The 17,675-nt window shown below is 64.1% G+C and overlaps 1 protein-coding gene across 3 annotated transcripts in view; it reads right to left on the bottom strand.

Annotated features, from left to right (window-relative positions):
* BAIAP2 (BAR/IMD domain containing adaptor protein 2) overlaps nucleotides 1–17,340 on the bottom strand; it is a 61,893-nt gene extending 44,553 nt beyond the window's left edge. For all 3 annotated transcript variants that reach the window (XM_039226298.1, XM_039226300.1, XM_039226299.1), the window contains exons 1-3: nucleotides 17,204–17,340; nucleotides 3,364–3,439; nucleotides 726–812 (exon numbers count right to left, since the gene is read on the bottom strand). In XM_039226298.1, coding sequence (XP_039082229.1) covers nucleotides 726–812; nucleotides 3,364–3,439; nucleotides 17,204–17,257 — 217 coding nt within the window. In that variant the 5' untranslated portion in view covers nucleotides 17,258–17,340. The remainder of the gene's footprint in view (nucleotides 1–725; nucleotides 813–3,363; nucleotides 3,440–17,203) is intronic.
* Nucleotides 17,341–17,675: the final 335 nt, after the last annotated feature.

Raw genomic sequence — 17,675 nt, 5'->3', positions numbered from 1 at the left:
CGGGAGTGCCAGAGGCCCCTGCAAAGCACCACAGGGGGCAGGCCCGGCGTGTGGCACCGCACGGCGTGAAAGTGGGGGCGATGAGAGCCGTGACCACGGACGCAGACAGCCAGCGCCCCACACCTGCCGGCGCACCAGGGCCTCGGGCCTGTGAGGGGGCTGAGACTCCGCACTGCGTCGCGTGTGCCTGGACTGCGAGGCCGACACGTGGTCCTGCCAGAGCGCTCGCAGAGCAGCGAGAGCATAAAGCAAAGCACCCGCCCCAGGAGCGGCACCGCTTTGCGTCCGGGCCTTTCCCTGTTTACCATGCGACACGCACGCCCGTGCGCCATGGGCTGGCATCCCCTTCCACTGTCACACCACAAACACCTGCTGTCACCTCAGCCTGGCCTCCGCGCGGCCACGGCCCCCACATGAGCCACGCACTTCTGCACCTGTCCTCACTGCCACTGTGCTTCTTCCAGGGGTGGATGGCCGGCCCACCTGCGTGCACTCCAAACGGCACCCCAAAGCCACCCAGCACACCCCACTTGCAGCTGGGCGTCTACCTCATAGCCCTCGCCAGCTCTGTGTCACGGTCATGTCACAAAAGTTTCTTGTTTGACAGGGAGAACCTGATCCGAGTGGAGGAAGGACCAGTCCCAGGACAGGAGCCTAGACCCACCCGGGCCACATCTGACGACCCGACGGACGTCTGAGGGTCTCCGCTGCGCCGGGGGTCTTACCGAGTTCCTTGGAGCCCTGGCTCTCGCTGGCTAGCTCGCCCATCTTCACGAGGGCATCAAAATAGCCCTTGGCAGCATAGGTCACACCTGAGAAGGAGAGAAGGGGTGGTTACTGACCTCACTGGGGACCAATCAGACCCTCAGCACCAATGCAGTGACTGCAGTGTGCGCCCCACTCTCCTGGGCCCCGGCCTCCCACACCCCAGCCTCCTGCACCCCGGCCTCCCACGCTCCAAGGCACTTCTGCCTGTGCTGATCTTGCCCAATTTCTAGTCGAAATTATTCTCCCGTTCCAATCCTAAGGGCTCCTCTTCTTTGTAAGCACATGGCACAGCAGTCAGCCTCAGAACTACCCCGGTCACTCTGCTGGGTCCTGTCCCCACCTCCCCGTATCTGGCAAGGGACAGCAGGGGCCGCTGAGCACACACCCAGACGGGCAGGAGGCCATGTGCTCAGAGATCGCGGGGAGGTGTGCAGACGGCGCCTGTCAGCTCTGCCCACAGGCTGAAGCCACACCGTGCCCTGCGGCTCTGGCCACCGTCAGAAGTGGACCTGCTGCCCCAGGGAAGGGCTCGGGGCCCACCGACTGGTGGGCCCGCAAACCCCTCCTCTGAGAAGGTGCCCACACGCCCGCCAGCTGGAGGGCAGACAGGGCACCGGGGGCAGTGCCAGCGGTGTGAGGACATCTATCCCTCCATTCTCTACAGGACCCACTTTGGGGCACCTAAAGGGCATCTCATCACGTCCTGTTTATATTCAGGTTGCTCTCAAAGAGCGGCGCACTGCGTGTCCACACCCCAGGGGCGTGCACTCTCTGGTCCCGCCCCCGAGATGTGCCTGCTGCCAGGAGGGGGGCTCCTCAGTACTAACGAAAGAAATGCCAAACTTGGCACCAGTCCGGAGCAGGGGAGGCCGAGTGCATGGAGGTGACAGTGGTGACGTGCCCGCTGAGAGGCCACATGTGGCCCCTGGAGAGCCTCATGGGGAACCCTAGTGGGGGCAGAAAGGCCCAGAACGACACCTGGCCTCGTCAAAGAGGAGACGGCGGCGTGGCCTTGATCAGGACTGGAGTGGCATGGTGACGCCCCACGAGGAGGCCAGGTGAGGGTGAAGAGTGTCCCATAGACGGTGGCTCCACTCAAGTGAACTGTCAGCCGTGCCCACGGAGCACAGGAAAAATCAGCCCCAGGCGGGACGAGGTGAAAGCCTGGTCCCGTCCCGCGGGCACACAGGGCCCCTGCTCAGACCCCCGCGGGAACGGAACATGCCAGGCCCGAGGCCCTGTAAGCTCCCTATGCCTCTGGCCTCCCGCCTCCTCTGCCCTCCCGCAGACGGGACGCAGACTCGTTCCCAGACGACCCGCAACAGCCTGTCCTGCGTGCGGAGCCCTGCAGGGGGCAGCAGACCCCATGTGGGACATCTGCCCCGAGGCAGAGGGGCCCCTGACTCCTGGCAGGGACAGAGGGCCCCGCCACAGCTCGGGACCTGCGTCGTCAGTGAGACTGTACAGGCTGGGACTCCGCTCGAGGAAGGGACGGAACCTGTGATCAACGAGCAGGTGCACCTCCTTTTTTGCTGGGGCAGCGGTTCTGTGCTCGGGGCCAGGCAGCTCGGGGGAGCCTGTGCGGGGCAAGGCCCACAGGGAAACGGGGCCAGCCAGGGGCGGCCGGTCAATGCCGCCGGCCCCCCCACACCCACATGGGAGCCCCACGTTCTCGGCTCCGTCTGTGTGTGACATCAAGGCCACGGTCCTTCAGAAAGGCCTGCAGCAGCGTCTCCTAGAGAGAAGGACCAGGGCCGAGGTGAAGGGCCAGGGCGCTGTGTGACGAGAGGTCCTCCTGGTCCCCGGACACAGCGAGAGGGCAGGACTGTGGCCAGACACCTCCCCCTGGAGACCAGCCAGGCCACTGCCCCGGAACTGGCTGCTTCTGCCGGGTGCCCTGTTCCCAGGTGACCCCAGGGACAGAAAGGAACAGGTGCTGTCTCCAATCAGAAGTCCCCCAACAAGGCTCCCACGGGGCGGTGGACCCCTGGGGCAGCTGGCAGAGGCTGGTGTGTGCTCTGCAGACACAGCGTCCCTGCTGGGGGGGGGGGTCTGCTCACAAAGTCACCACAGTCAGGGCAACAGCCTGACACCTAGCCCGGAGACACACAGTCGGGGGTCGGGAGACCGGCAGTCAGTCCCCCAGAACGGGGTGTCCCTGGCCACAGCATGACTCAGCCACCCCCATGGGGACTGAAGGGCCCAGACCCTGGCACCAACGTCCCCTCCCGGGTGGAGGCTGAGCAGAGCCACCCTGCCCCCAGGTCTCTGGGAGGAGCAGGGGGCCACCTGCCAGGGAGATGGTGTGGCCCCAAGCCCAGACCCCAATCCTACAGCTTCGAGGCAACTGTGCAGGACAGTCTTTACGTGCTGGGGACTGAGACAAAAGCCAGGCCCCGTGCCTTCGTCAGCCGCAGGGCAAGGCTGAGGACGCAGCTCTCCCTGTTCTGGGGCTCACAGGCCTCCGGGGTGCAGCCCCACACCCTCCCTCCGGCAAGCTTTGTTTCTGGAACAAAGCATCTCCTTTCACCCCTCAGCTGGCTCCACGAGCGGTCAGGCTGCTGGGAGCCCGGTGCCCCCGCCCCGTGGCCTCACCTGCCAGGGCCTTCTCGTAGTTCTTCCCCATGGCGATGAAGTTCCGGAGGCTGGGGTTGAACTGCTCCATGATGGTCTGAGGAAACAAGAGAAAAGGCATGAATGACTTGGTGGCTCTAGGAGGGTCCCAACAGGAGGAGAAAACCCAGAGGATCAGGACCTTGAAGCCACAGTCAGGCTTCTGGGGTCAAAACCCCAGCCCTATCCTTGGGCAGACCCTCTGAGCCTCAGTTTTCACATCCATGCAATGGGAGTAAAAACAGGCCTTGCTGCATTGTGGCTCTGCGGATCAAACAGGCGAGGGAACACGGAGCGCACGTGGCGGTGCCTGGCATACAATCGGCGCTCAGTAGCGGTGCCGCTGAGGTGCCATTACCCCGTGTGGCAGGGCTGAGTCAGCCAAGGAAAGCCCTCCTGCCGGCCACGCACAAACGGCTCCGCGCCGCCCAGCCCCTCCCACTAAAGTCTTCACTCAACACATCAATTACCACACGTCAGCTCTGATTAGAAGGACCTCAGCCTGGTCTGCAAATACCAGGCTATGAATAATCCAACAGGCTCGGGCTCCATCTGCCCAGCGGACCGCCGTTCTCAGAATGATGAAATGAGATTTTCACTGTGAGGGCCAAATAAATGTTTTAATTACAAAGCGTAAAAATAGGCGCACGCAAACAACAGCCAAACGTGAGCTCCGCTGGGGAACGCGCACCGGGAGCCAGCCCAGCCAGGAGCACGCGGCCCAGAATTCCCCGAGAAAACCCATCTCGGCCACACGAGGTCTTCGGATCCGTCAGCACAACGGGCAGCTGTCTGAGGACAGCCTGACGCGGAGGGGAAACCGCCTGACCCTACTGGAGAGCGCGCGCCCCAAATGCTTCTCTGTGAGCAGAGGCCGCCACCCCTGCCCGCCCTCCCCATCTGTGTGGCAGCCCCAGCGCCCAGTGACACCCTTCCTGTCACCTCTCCTCGGCCCTGGGCAGCATCGAGGGCCATGGGTTCTAGTGCCAGGGAAGTGGGTACTTGGCACGCGCTGCCATCTGCCCACCCTGGGGCGCGGTGCACAGGGAGGCCCGTGTCCACGGGACGAGGCCCTGCGTCCAGGCTGCCGCCTACTCACACCTGGGCCCGAGGCGTGTGGGGGCCTGGGAGAGGGAGCGCAGCAGCCTGACCCCCAGGGCAGGGCAGGGCGCATGCTGCATGCTGCACTAGAACTTAAGTGTGCAGGGGACACCGCAGGGGACGCCGCAGGGACCCTGCCCAACTCCCGTCCCCATGGGGGCGGCACCCCACACCACAGAGCGGACAGTGAGGACCCTGTGCGGGCCGAGAGCACGACAGCGGGACGCACCGCACAGGTGGGAGAGTGGGGCAGGGGCGACAGGGAGGCGGCCCAGCCCCGGCGCGCTCCGGGGACAGCAGGGCGGCTCACAGGCTGTAAGGTCGGCGGGGAGCTGAGAAGAGGCAGCCCGCACGGGGAAGGCCCTGGCCGCAGAGGAAGCCGAAGGGCTTCTGAGCAGAGCCGTGCAACCCGACTATGTTCCAAAGGGACCCTCACCGCTTGGGGGGAGCGGCAGCGTGTGCGGGGTCCTGACGGAGCTGCCCTGGGTCTGAGACGAGGAGGCCCCTGGGAGGAGGAGGGGCCGGCCCCCTCGTCTACACACACACACGCACTGCGACCTGGGGGTGCAGGTGGCCTGCTGGTCTGGGGACCAGGAATCAGATGCCTCAGCTTCAGGGGGCACCTGGGAGTCGGGACAGTGATGTCAGAGCAGGCAGCGAGGAGGGCACACGGCGGGAGGGGGCACCGGGGGCGGGTTCTGAGCAGGAAGCCAGGTCTGGGGTTCGCCTGTGAGGGGCGACTGGGGGGCCTGTGGGGGCTCTGGGGCGCGCTGCTCTCGCTGCCTGGACCTCAGGGCACGGGAGCGCCACATACTGCATGTGCGTCTGCTCCACGAAGGGCAGAGGGCGTTAACCCACTCAGGGCCACTTGGGTCCCTGAGTCCAGGGTCCCGGGGTGCCCGCAGACTGCATGAGATCGTGTGCTCGTGAGTGTGCTTTCCTGTGTGTGTCTGAATGTGTGCACAGAGGCATCCCTGTGGCAAGCACACCTCACACGCACAGGACCACTGCCACCCAGGCTCCTGGGGGACACCCCGAAGCCCCTGGCCAGAAGAGGACACTCAGCCCAAGCTCATCGTTTGAGCCCCATTAACATCCTGAGCGACAGGAGGAAACAGGCCAGGAGCCGCCCAGGCCAAGTGAGGGGATCGCCGTGGCAGCCTGCCCACACTCTCACGGTGACACAGGGGACCGCGGCCAGGTCTCCCTCCCTCGGCACGGCGGCTGAGCTCACGCACGAGGAATGCAGGAGAGAGAGGGCAGGGCAAGACGGGTGCGGGGGCGCCAGTCGGGCCACCGGGGCGGGGCAGGGCCGCTGCTCACTCCGCCGTGGAGGGCGGGTGGCCAGGACGCCAGGCCCCGCCACACAGGTGCCGCCGTCGGCTGGAGATAGTGGCAAAAGGCAGAAGTGTCCTCGCAGCTCCGCGCAGATGCCCACTCTCCGGCCTCGCGGCCAGCCACCACCCACCTGCCTCCACGTCACTGGGTCTCCAAGAAGCCAGGACCCCGTGTGGGGCTCCTCCACCCCCCCACCCGCACCCTCTGCACCAGCCCCACCACCGGCCCCCTGACCACGCCGATGGGGGCAGCAGGGGCTGCCAACAGTTATCACTGCAGAGGCTCAGGGGACTGTCACTGGACACCTCTTCTTGGAAGTGACGGACTCATTGTCTCTTCCCAGGCTCTTCCTGGAGGGGGTGCAGATCCGAACAGCCAAACCCTCCAGCAGGGGCCTGTCTACCGTGAGAGGAAAGGGAATTATCCTGCCCAGGACACCCTGCCCGCGGCCTTGCCGACCTCACATCTGTCCTGAAATGTGGGGGCCCCACAAGCCCACACTCCAGCACCACCTCCCCCAGCCAGGACACGAGCCCACAATGGGAGCAGGGACCCGTGTCTGCTTCCAGCTCCCAATTCGTGCGCCGCGCAGACGCGTCCCATGGGCTGACTCGACGCCCTGCGCGGAGGTTGTGCGTTTATTCCTAGGGCAGCTTTCGGGGGCTAAGACCACTCCACTGACGCTAAACCAGCACAGACCTTCACGGGCCCACGTCTGTGGGGTTTCTTCAGCGGACACGTACAGCACCGTAAACGCGGGTTCCAACGACTTGCTTGATAGCAATTCCGCTCCTCTGCCTCACTGTGTGATAACAGCACACGACATGTCACGTACGAAGTGTGAGCGGCCGCTCACGTGACCGGGAAGGCTTCCAGCCAAAAGCGATCTATTAGGTGGGGTGGGGGGGGGTGTCAAACATCACACACAGATTTTCCACTGGGTGGGAGGTCAGCACCCCTAAGCCCCCCAATATTCAATCGTCAGCTGTAGTTACCACTAGTATTTTCATTTATCTGCCGGTTCAGCCAATACTTATCATAGCACCATGTCCAGGTACCAGATGGGCTGCTGGGGTATCTGCGAGGGGGCCCTGGACACCCCACAAGATACACACTGTGAAAGGGTGAGAGCGAGGAGGGGTCTCTGCCAGACACGCTCACAAGTGAGGGGTGAACATAGGGCATGATGGGGAGTCACCCTCCTCCCAGGAGGGCCCAAAGCTGGCCGCTCCGGCCAGCCCTGGGGTCACAGCCATCTGGGCCTAACCGAGCCTCCACAGCAGGGCCGCCCTACCCAGACCCTGGGGACGCAGCCACGCATTTCTGTTAAGAGCAGCAGAGAGGGGAGGCATGGCTGTCCCGGGACCCCACCGAGCGCCCTTGAACCTTCCTGCCCAGAGGCCCTGGGACACCCCCAGCCTCCTGCCCGCTGATGGGCACTTGGGTTTACTCTGTGGTCACAGGTCTGCTGGCCAATGAGAATGAATGGGCAGTGGGACACTCGTGGGAACAAGGGGGGGGACGAGGAGAGAGACCCACACGTTTCTAGAAAGGAGTTCTGCCCAAGAACTTTGCCCCAGCCTGCTCCCGCGCCCGGGTCAGCTGCTCGGCAGCTCAGGAATCCTGTTTATTTCCCCGCTCTGGCTCCAGTGACGGCCCCCCTCCAGCACCTTCCTGGCAGGGCGGTCACAAGGAGCAAAGTCCCTCTGCTGACGGGGGAAGTGACGTGCCTTCTACTTCCCCTTCAGCCCCTCGTGTGCGGCAAAGAAGGACGGGGTGGGCACGTCTGCCCACGTCCTGTGCTCCCGTGGGCAGTGCTGTGTGGCTGAGCACCGGGACCCCGCCCCCGCCTGGCCTTTCCCCCCCATCATGCTGCACCCTCGCCTGACTGACCCGTGGGTGCCACTGCCCATTTTACAGACGGATGGGGAGAGGCCGGAGGAGGTTAAGAGCCTGCCTACACGCTGAGGCCACATGGCCGAGCTCAGCCCTGGCTGCACACGGGCCTCAGCCCTGTCCTGATGCCCATCAAGGCTGCACCAGATGCCCCCTCGAGCCCATCCAGCAACAGAACGAGGGCAGGGCTGAGGCAATGCGCACCTGCTCTGCAACCCCTACGGGAGGGCCGACGTCGGGACGCCTGCCAACCTGGGGCTCACGACGTCTAGCCACTGAGGGCCCCGCTGCCCCTGCCCCCCTCGGGGGGGGGGGTGCCTGCCTGCCGCAGCCCCCACAGACCGCACCGGAGCACTGGCGCCCTGGACGGGGGGCTCGGCTCATAGTGCAACGGGGCCAGGGGACGGGGATGGGAAGGACCATCAGGCTGAGCCAGGAGGCTTGGCTTCTCAGGGCAGCTCTGCTCGACTCCCACCTGGGGGTGAAGGCAGGCGGAAGGCCCTGTTCCGCTCTAAAGGTAGGGACATCTATCCTGGGGACCCTTTCTGAGGGAATAAATCAACGAGGAGTTCAGTGAGTGCTGGGAGAGGCTTCCTGGAGGAGGCGAATCTTGAGCTGGAACTCACTAGGTCAGAACCAGAGAGAAAGTAAGAATGTGTCCATGACTGTTCAGAAAATGACTGCATACAGGGAAGCTTCCAGAACAAAACAGTCCACGGGGTGATGATGGGAGAGTGAAGACCAGCAGAGGACGCAGAAAAGCCCCCACGGGAACAGGGACAAACCACGCAGCCCTCCACACAGACCAGTTCTACTTTAACAGCACCAGGGTCCCCTCCCTGCACGCCCCACGGGACGCCCCCATGGGCCACGACCCCCCCACAGCTCCCCTCCCCTCAGGCCACAACCCGCCACCTTGGGCACTCATGGCCTCAGCCCCACAGCCACCAGCAGAAACGAGGGCCACATGTGGCCACAGGGAGGCCAACCCGGCCACAGCCTCCGAGGGATGGAGCACGGAGACGCAACAGGACCCGCTGTTAGGAAACGAGGCGGCAGACTGTTCAGGAATGGATGGAGCTGGAGCTCCTGACCCCCAAGGGAGGGCGGCACGGCTAGGCCAGAGAGGGGTCAGAGAGGCAGAGAAGCAGCCCTGTGGTGAGGCGGCGGTTCCTGCCTCCGTCACCTCTCGGACGAGCCACCAACTTACAATAAAGTGACAACCCACGTCTTTGGCCAGCCACCAGAGGGGTCAGGGGCCTGAGGCCCCAGGAGCCACTGGCAGAGCAAGGCAGGGACAGAAGACAAAGTTCTGGCCCGCTGGGCGGTCCTGGCTCGAGTCCATGCGAGAGCAAGGGGCCCCAGGCCCCCGCCCCCCACTCGGGGTCCTGGAGCACCAGCACCTCCTACGCCTTGGGCACCCCCTCCCCGACCCCGGGGACCGGGCAAACCCTGCAGCAGGGTGCAAACACCGGCCCCGCAGCCCAGCCTTGCCTCTGAGACACACTCTACCCATCTCGACCTCAGCGGGCACAGCTCTCCACTGCTTGGCCCTGCACCAAGGGGGGCCTGCGCCCGCACTGCTTTCCGTCTGCGCTTCGCACTGAGCTGAAGCCCACGCTCCCGCCGACCGCTTCCGTGACGAGACCCGTGTGCTCCTGTGAAGATCTCAGATCCGTAATCGCCACTGCCGCTTCACCGCGGCTGCACAGAACACCATCACGGGCCCCCGATACGACCTGCCTGGAATCGTGTCACCCGGATTCAGAGACACAGCACGCAGGATCCCTGCTGACCATACAAGCCACTGCACCCTGGGGTGGGGGTCCAGTGGCACATCGGTGTCCCCTAAATTCGTATGTTGAAACCTCCCCCAGCCCCCCAGAACGTGGCTGTCCTTGCAGACAGTCCTGACAAAAGCCATTAAGTTGAAAGAAATTGTTAGGATGGGTCCTAACCCAGTTGCACCAGCGTCCCTCCGAGAAGGGATCAGACGAAGACACACACAGGACAACTACGTGATGACGTGGGCAGCCCGGGGAGAGGCCTCAGGAGAACCCAGCCCTGCCCACGTCCGGATCTCGGGCTCCCACCCCGAAGCTGTGAGGAGTGGGTGTCCCATCGAGGCCACCCTGTGCCACTGTGCTGCAGGGCGTGTGGAGACACCGGGCCACCCCCCCGCTGCGTGAAGGCTCGACACTGACAGCAAAACGAAGTCTGGTTCCTGCTTGCCCGGTTAGAACATTCCAAGGCCGCTGACCCGTCCTTGTCCCTGGGAAGGCTCTGACCTGAGTTTCACAGGGCTGGGCTCCAGGGAAAAACTACCTATGAGCAAGCAGGGATGCAGCCTTGGAATGTTCCGGAACCACCCCCTCCCACTGTCCTCGTATCAGGTAGGACGCGCCCACAAGGAGGCCGTCATGCTGGTGAGAACACAGGCCACATGGCACCCAGGAAGCCAGCCTCGCCCGGGCCTGCCCGCCCTGCCGCTGACCTCCTGCTACCCAAGGACTCTCATAACCACCACGTACCCAGCGCCCTCCACACGCCAGGAAGGGCTCTCCGGGCCTGTTTACTCGTCAATGAGAAAAACCTTGCGTGAGGTCTGTGGGACCCCGAGTGGAAAGACAAAGGGCTCCAGGCTTCAGCAGGCCTGGCTCCAGCCCAGCCCCCGGCCAGCTGATGGCTGGAACACCCTGCGTCCCCTCGTGGAGGCTGCCCCACCCACTGGGGCCCGCCGGGGTCCCCTCGGGCAGCGGGATAAACGAGGTCGGGCGCACGGCTCTCAGCACACAGTGCCTGGCCCATGGCTGTCAAGGTTACTTTCCAGCAGGCTGGAGAGCCCAGGTGGCCTGCCAGGTGGCCGCCCCCCACCACCGAGGCAGAGCTGGAGAGAGTGAGACACCTGACTTCACAGCCCCCTCCCCAGGTGGGGCCTGAAACCATGACTCTGGCCCCTGGCCTGACCACAGCCCCCGGCTGACAGCGGCATCCAAGCTGCCCCAGCCTGGGGCCAGCAAGGCCCTGGATTCCCAAGGGAAAGACAGGCCACAGCCTGAACTCCACTCTCTAGACTGCAAAAGACGTGGCTTCTATAGGAAAAGCAGAGAGAATGGAAGGAGGGGCAGACGACAAGCCTCTCCCACTGGAGACAGTCTCCAGGGGCAGAGGGGGCTTAACCAGCCCCACAGCGGGCTCAGGGGCAGCGGGTGCAGAGAGGCCCTGGGTCTGCTTCACCTTGGGCGGCAGACCCCTTCTTTTAAGAGCCCCACCGGGAATGGCAAGGCCACTCTGCCTCTGTGTGTGGCCCTGGGGGATGCTTGTGCCCTGCTGGACAGTCGCTCCAGGACGGCAGTCCCCACCCGTCCCCACAGCCCCCACCCCGTCCTCGCCGCCAACGCCAACATCAAGATGTCAATTTGTTTCCCAGCACAAACACCTATCGTGCTCTGGTCACAGGTATCCTAGGTTTTTTTTTTTTTTTTAATGTTTTATTTATTTCTAGGAGAGAGAGAGAGAGAGAGACAGCGTGAGCAGGGGAGGGTCAGAGAGAGAGGGAGTCACAGACTGAAACAGGCTCCAGGCTCTGAGCTGGCAGTCAGCACAGAGCCCGACGCTGGGCTCGAACCCACGCACCGCGAGTACATGACCTAAGCGAAAGTCGGACGCTTAACCAACTAAGCCACCCAGGCGCTCCTAATGTTTGTTTTTGAAAGAGAAAGAAAGAGAGAGAGAGAGAAAGAGAATGTGCACTAGTGGGGGAGGGGCAGACAGAGGGAGACACAGAATCCAAAACAGGCTCCAGGCTCTGAGCTGTCAGCACAGAGCCCGACGCGGGGCTCGAACCCACGCACCGCGAGTACATGACCCAAGCGAAAGTCGGACGCTCAACCGACTGAGCCACCCAGGCGCCCCACAGGTATCCTGGTTTTGTGATCTGTTACCTGTGTCGTCACCTGGCACACGCTGGCCCGTGACTGTCCCCCTCATGGCTGGGCAGAGGCAAACCTGGACGTCACACCCACAAACCATTCCCAACTCAAGGAACAGGCAGGGGTCCTGGCTATTGTCTGAGAACCTTCTTCGATCAGAGAAGATTGTTCTTGGAACGAAATCCCCAAGCCTTGCTCAGGAGACACTGGTCACTGACACCCACTGGCCCGGGGGAGGGGGAGGACGCCGTGACACCAGGACTGCGACCTAGACCGGAACTCAGGAGAGCCAGACTCTGAATGCAAAGCAGTTTCAGGAAAACCCTACGCACTTATTTCACGTATGTTTAGTACAGGACTTTCTAAAAATCGTCCAATGATTCTAAAAAGCACCATCTGTAAGAAAAAATTAAAACCCCAGACGTGAAGGAGACACCGTGTTCTGATCGGCGGCCTTGTTTGCTCCCAGCAGCCCTCGCCGGCCCCGGCATCTCAGTTCAGCGTGGGGTCCAGGGATGCGCAACCAGACGTCACGTGCTCCGCCCCCAACAGCGGTGCCCTCAGGTGCTCCTCTCAGCCAAAGACCCCAGACAGGCCCTGGAGTGGGGAGGGGCACCTGCAGGGACCTGGGACTGTCCTGGCCGCCGCGTGCTGGGTCGGAGCCAGGGCAGGGAAGGGCCAGACGAGCCGCCTCCTCGCTGGCCTGCAGCAGCCCAGCGGCCAGACAGGCTCCCGTGGACAGTGTGGGCATGCATCCCCCATCCCTGTCCCCAAGGTCACCTCTTAGAGAGGGGCCTGGTCTGGCCCCACCTCCACACCCAGCCCCTCCCCTCACAGGCCTGCTCCCCCCCCCCCCGCCCCCAGGGACCGAGGCCAAGGTGGCTGGAGGACCAACCGCTTCCCAGGCAACACCCGGCATGCTTCGGGCCTCAAGAAAGGGGGACACATGGTGCTCGGGGACACAGACCTGCCACAGCCGCCAGGGCCCATGCGAGGCTGCGCTGCTGCCCCGGGAGCGACTAGGAGGGCAGACCCCAGGCGGGGCGCAGACGCAGGCGCCCCAGATCCCAGCCTGCCCCTCCAGGCCCGGCACTCCAGTGCAGGCCCTGACAGGGCGCCAGGCCCGTTCCCGAGTCAGCACGCCCGGCACTCGGGGGCAGGCTGGCCTCACTTGGGAGCACGCAGCCTGCAGACAAAAGCTTCTCCCTTTCAAGAGAAGCCCAGGCACCCACGCAAGGCGGCCTGTCCGAGACAGCCCAGCCAGCACACCCGGGCCAGGGGACACGGGGACCACGCTGGCCCTAAGGGAGATGCATCCAGAACCGCGCAACATGTCGTGCTTGTGCAGCACCCATGTGCGCCTCTCCCTGCTGATGGCACCCCAAAAGCCCAGGGCCAGAGCCAGCCACCAGTCTGGCCTGAGGCCCCAGGTGCACGGGTTGTTCCCATGAGCCAAGCCAGCCTCCCAGGCACAAGACGCGTGCTTGGTGCAAGGCCCACGGGGACGGCGCGAGCAAGACACCCCTGACGCAGCAGGAGGACTCCATGGAACCCCAGGCCTGGGCCCGCGCACCCCCAGGCCACCCCATTACATTCCCGGGCCATGTGCCAAGCATCCTGTCAGCGAGGAGCCTGTGCAGAGCCGGCGGTCCCCGGGACAGGACTTGGGCACAAGGAGCTGCCACAGCCGGTCAGCTCAGAGGTCAGCACAACACAGGAGCTGCCCCCGTGCCCGCTGCTCCCGGCGGGGCAACACCTGAGAGAGTGACGGTGGGTGCTGCCACCCCCAGAAGGCGTCCCCCCGACAGGGCACCCCTGAAAGTGCCTCTAAAGCAAAGCACACACACCACACGCACGCACACATGCCATCACACTCACACGCACACACAGGCAAGAACACACACAGCACACATGTCCTCACACTCACATGCACGCACAGGCAAGAACGCACACAGCACACACGACCTCACACTCACACGCACGCGGAGACAAGCACACAGCACACACTCAGCACACATCCTCACGCTCACACGCACACATAGGCAAGAACACACACAGCACACACGTCCTCACACTCACATGCACGCGGAGGCAGCACACAGCACACACTCAGGACACGCGTCCTCACGCTCACACGCAAGTGTAGGCAAGGCAAGCACACACACACGCACACACACACACAGCAGACACTTCCGTTGCCAAGGAAGGTGCCTATCAGAGCCCAGCGCACCTTCTCCAGCTAAGGGTCCTCTGACCTCCGTCCACACCAGACCTCGGGCTACTGATGGCAGCAAACGCTCCAGCGTGATGTCCAGCTGTGGGTGAGGGAAGTGGGCCCGAGGTCAGTGGCCCCGGGCTCCCATGGCTCCCCCAGACACCCACCGGAAAGAGCATACGGGACACAGTGGAGGGCAGGGGGCAGGGCCCGGGCAGCCAACCCTCAATGGGAAAAGCCAGCGGTGGACTCTCGCCTGCCCAGGTCAGCTCCCTCCCGTGAGCGCCCACCGCCCACCATCTCGCACCAGCCTTACCAATGGCACCAGCAGCGGCCCACCTGCCTGGCTCTGGCTCTGGGAGCCCCAGTCACCCACTGCCTTCACAGGGTGGCTGCGGTCGGGCCAGCTTCCCCATGACAGCTATGGGGTGAGGGTGACCAGACAGCCGCTAGTGACCAGCCTGGCCCTGTGCACCAAGGCTCAGAAACCACACCACCATACACAACCACACCCGCGACTTTCCTGGGAACTCCTCCTCTCCGGCTGCCTCCCCCCTTCCCAGGCTGCCTCCCCCCTTCCCACATCCTCAGAACAAGCAACGGACGCTATTCCTGGGAACCCTGCAGAGCCGCTCCCCTCGAGGGTCACAAGGTCACCTGAGAGCCATGGCTGTTCCCAGCCTACCAGACACGAGAACACCAACCTGACGGTCGCTCCCCAGAATCCCCAGGGCCAGAGGCCCCTCTCCCTACGCACGGTCATCAGAGATCTCTCCTGAGGCGGCCGCAGTCGAGGCTCGTTCTGAGCAGTCGTGCTGGCCTCCCCACTCCGTCCCTCACGCCAGACACCCGCCCCAGGGCTGCCCCTTGGCCAGGTCTTGGACTCTGAGCTCTGCTGCCTGCACCCCCATCCCCTGAAGGCCTCAGCCCAGTGCCTGATGCCCTGCCCAGCCCCGAGGGTGAGTTCTCAGCGGACACCAGGAAGCCACTCTGCTGCTCTCCTCTTCGGCTTCCACGAAATTCCCCGAGAACGTGGCTCCCGCAGGAGCCGGGCCACAGGGAAGGAGATGAGAGTCCGTGTTGCTGGTTCCTCCAGGGAGGAGTGTGGTCTATTCTCACATTTTTAATCAGCGAGACCAAGGACGCGCGTCCCCGGCGCTCCCGTCTTTGCCAAGGCAAACAGCACTCAGAACCGCAGCTGAAAGGATGCAGGGCCAAAGCAAACAGCCACGCCGCGGCGCGGGGGACACGACTGGGGCCACATCCCGGCCACCCTTCCGCCAGCCAGCCAGCCAGCCAGGCACGGAGGCAGCAGGGCTCCCGGCCGGGACAGAGGACCAGCCAGGGCCACACGGGGGGGCTCCAGCTCGCCCCGACTGTGCCTCCGTGCGGGCCGCTGTCTGCCCGGCCGGCCTGCCCCCGCCACCCCATCGGCACCGGCTCTTCCGCGGAGCCCTGAGCTCCCCAGTGACACAACACAAAAGGGTAACACAGCACCGGCACTCAAGTCTTGGCAGTCGGGCCACAGAGCACCGCCTACAACCCAACCCGCCTGTGTTGCAGTGCAGGCCTGCCGTGAGGCCGGGAGCGTTCTCGGGGGTCACAGCCCCACCAAAACTGTTCCCATCAAAACTGGCTGCATCAGGCCCCCCAGGTCGCCGGTCGCTCTGCTGTGCTTGCTCACGGGAGCTCATGAGTCAACTGAGCGACAAGCACAAACCACAGACTTGCCTGTTGAATGTGCACCCCAACCCTCCAGGCTGCCTCCAGGGGTTCTCAGCCCTCACCCTCGCCGTCATGCTGCCTGCAGATCTCCAGGTAAATCACAGCTCTGACTCGAGGCCGCTCAGCCGTGACTGCACGCCTCGCTGCCCAGGTTACATGAGTTTCAGTAAGGATGATCATGGGGTTCCCCAGAGTGAAGCCAGGCTGTGTGCCCCTCACGAATCTCACCATGGAAGTTCCTGTTTAATGGTTTCGTTGCAGAAGCAAGGAAAATAGGAAAAAGATCCTCTGCCCGGCACTTCCCTTCCACCCCCTGTGATAATAAGCAAACGGTTATGGAACTAATGACTAATAATTTAATAAATCTCTCTTCCCTGACAGCATTTGTAGAGAACACAACCAGAAACGTCTGCCACACACTTGATGTGAAACCAAACACAGAGCCCCAGAGGCTGTTCCTTTTACGTGCCGAGTCCTCACCCGCCTCTGACTCGTGTTTACCAGCAGCTCCAACATGGCTCCAGACCCGACTTACTCAATCCCGAGCCAGCTTCGGAATTCTTGCTGTGACCCAGCGCTAACTTGCAAACCTACGTGAGAAGCCGGGTTACAGGACAGTCTGCCACTCGAAACCCAGCTGAAAGCAAAGGGGGCCACCCGGGAGGTCTCCCTCTGGGCGTCCAGAGCTTGAGCGAGCCTAAGGGGGAACGGCTTCAGAGCCCACTGGCTGAAAAGGCACAGCCACAATGGTTAATACAATTTGGAACTGTTGCTCCGCGGGTGCCTTGCAATCCCATTTAGTGGCCGTGAACCAGCAGCCGCCGCGTAAACACCAACTACCTGAATCTCCCAGCCTGCCACTTAACCTTCAGACACAGTTCTGAAATAGGCAGAGCTTTGTAAGACGATTGCTGAACACGCCCGGGGCTGATTCGCCCTCTTGAGAAAACGCCGGCCTGGGACTGCCCTGGGCCCGGAGCCCCCGGGAGCGTTTTAGTGGAGGTGAGGGTCCAAACCGAGAAAATGGACGCTGGAGAAACAGAAACCCAAGGGCCTGTTAATGTCGACAAGGCACAAAACGACCAGGGAGGGGTCTTCCCGCGGGGCTCCGCGGGCTCAGACGTGACAGCGACAGTGTGCAGAGGAGGACGCGAACCCCTCTCTCCGCACACACCGGAGGCAGAGGCAGGCGCGCCAGCCTCCTACACAATTAGTCTTCCCCCCGCGGTTACATAACACGACGGATTATCCGTCCACCCCTCCAACCTGCCCGCGCGCGACCTCCCACCTGGGGCCCCGTCCATCACCGCCCGGGAAGGAGGTGCGGAAAGGGAAAGCCTGTTGAGGAGAAAGTGCCCAAAGGCTTGCGTGACCGCGGCCGGAGGGGCCACCGCGGGGCCACCACGCCGTCCGGGGCGCAGAGCGACGCGAGACGCGGCCCCCGGACCCCCGGGGGCCTCCACTCCGCTCCACTCCGGACCGAGGGCCCCTTTCCCCGGGACCCGGCGCGGAGGGGCGCGCGGAGACAGCGCAGGGCTGCCAGGGCGGGGGGCTCCCGAGCCCACCTGTGACCCAGCGGCTGGCCGCGGGACGCCGCGGTCGGCGCGGGGCTCACCTTGTAGACATTTTCCGTGAGCCGGTGCATCTCTTCCGTGCGCGACAGCGACATGGTGCTGGTCCGGCGGCACCGCGGAGCGGAGCGGGGGCGCGGGCGGCGACGGCGGCGGGCGCGGCGGGAACGGGCGGGCAGCGCGCGAAACCGGACCAGAAACGCGGCACCCCGCCGGCGGCCGCCTTTATAAGCACCCAGGCCCCGCCCCCCGCAGGCCCCGCCCCCCACACTCGGATCACCGCCCCCGGCCGCCCGCCCCCGCCCTGCCGCGCCGCTGCCAGGCAACCGGCAGGCCCCGCCCCCGCACCGCCCTTCCCATTGGTGGGTTCCGGAGATGGGAGGAGGCGGGGCCCGCGGGCCGGCTGAGGGCAGCAATTGGCCGATGGCGCTGTCGATCGCGGGGGAGGAGGCGGAGGCGCGGCGCGGGCCTCGGCCCTGGGAACAGCCTGGGGGCCGGGCGACAGCCGGGCTGGGG

This window comes from Hyaena hyaena, unplaced genomic scaffold (assembly GCF_003009895.1).
Source record: "Hyaena hyaena isolate Hyena2069 unplaced genomic scaffold, ASM300989v1 scaffold_21, whole genome shotgun sequence".
In the NCBI taxonomy this organism is placed as follows: domain Eukaryota; kingdom Metazoa; phylum Chordata; class Mammalia; order Carnivora; family Hyaenidae; genus Hyaena; species Hyaena hyaena.
Note: the sequence above shows the minus strand (reverse complement) of the source record. Positions and strands in the feature narration are given on the sequence as shown.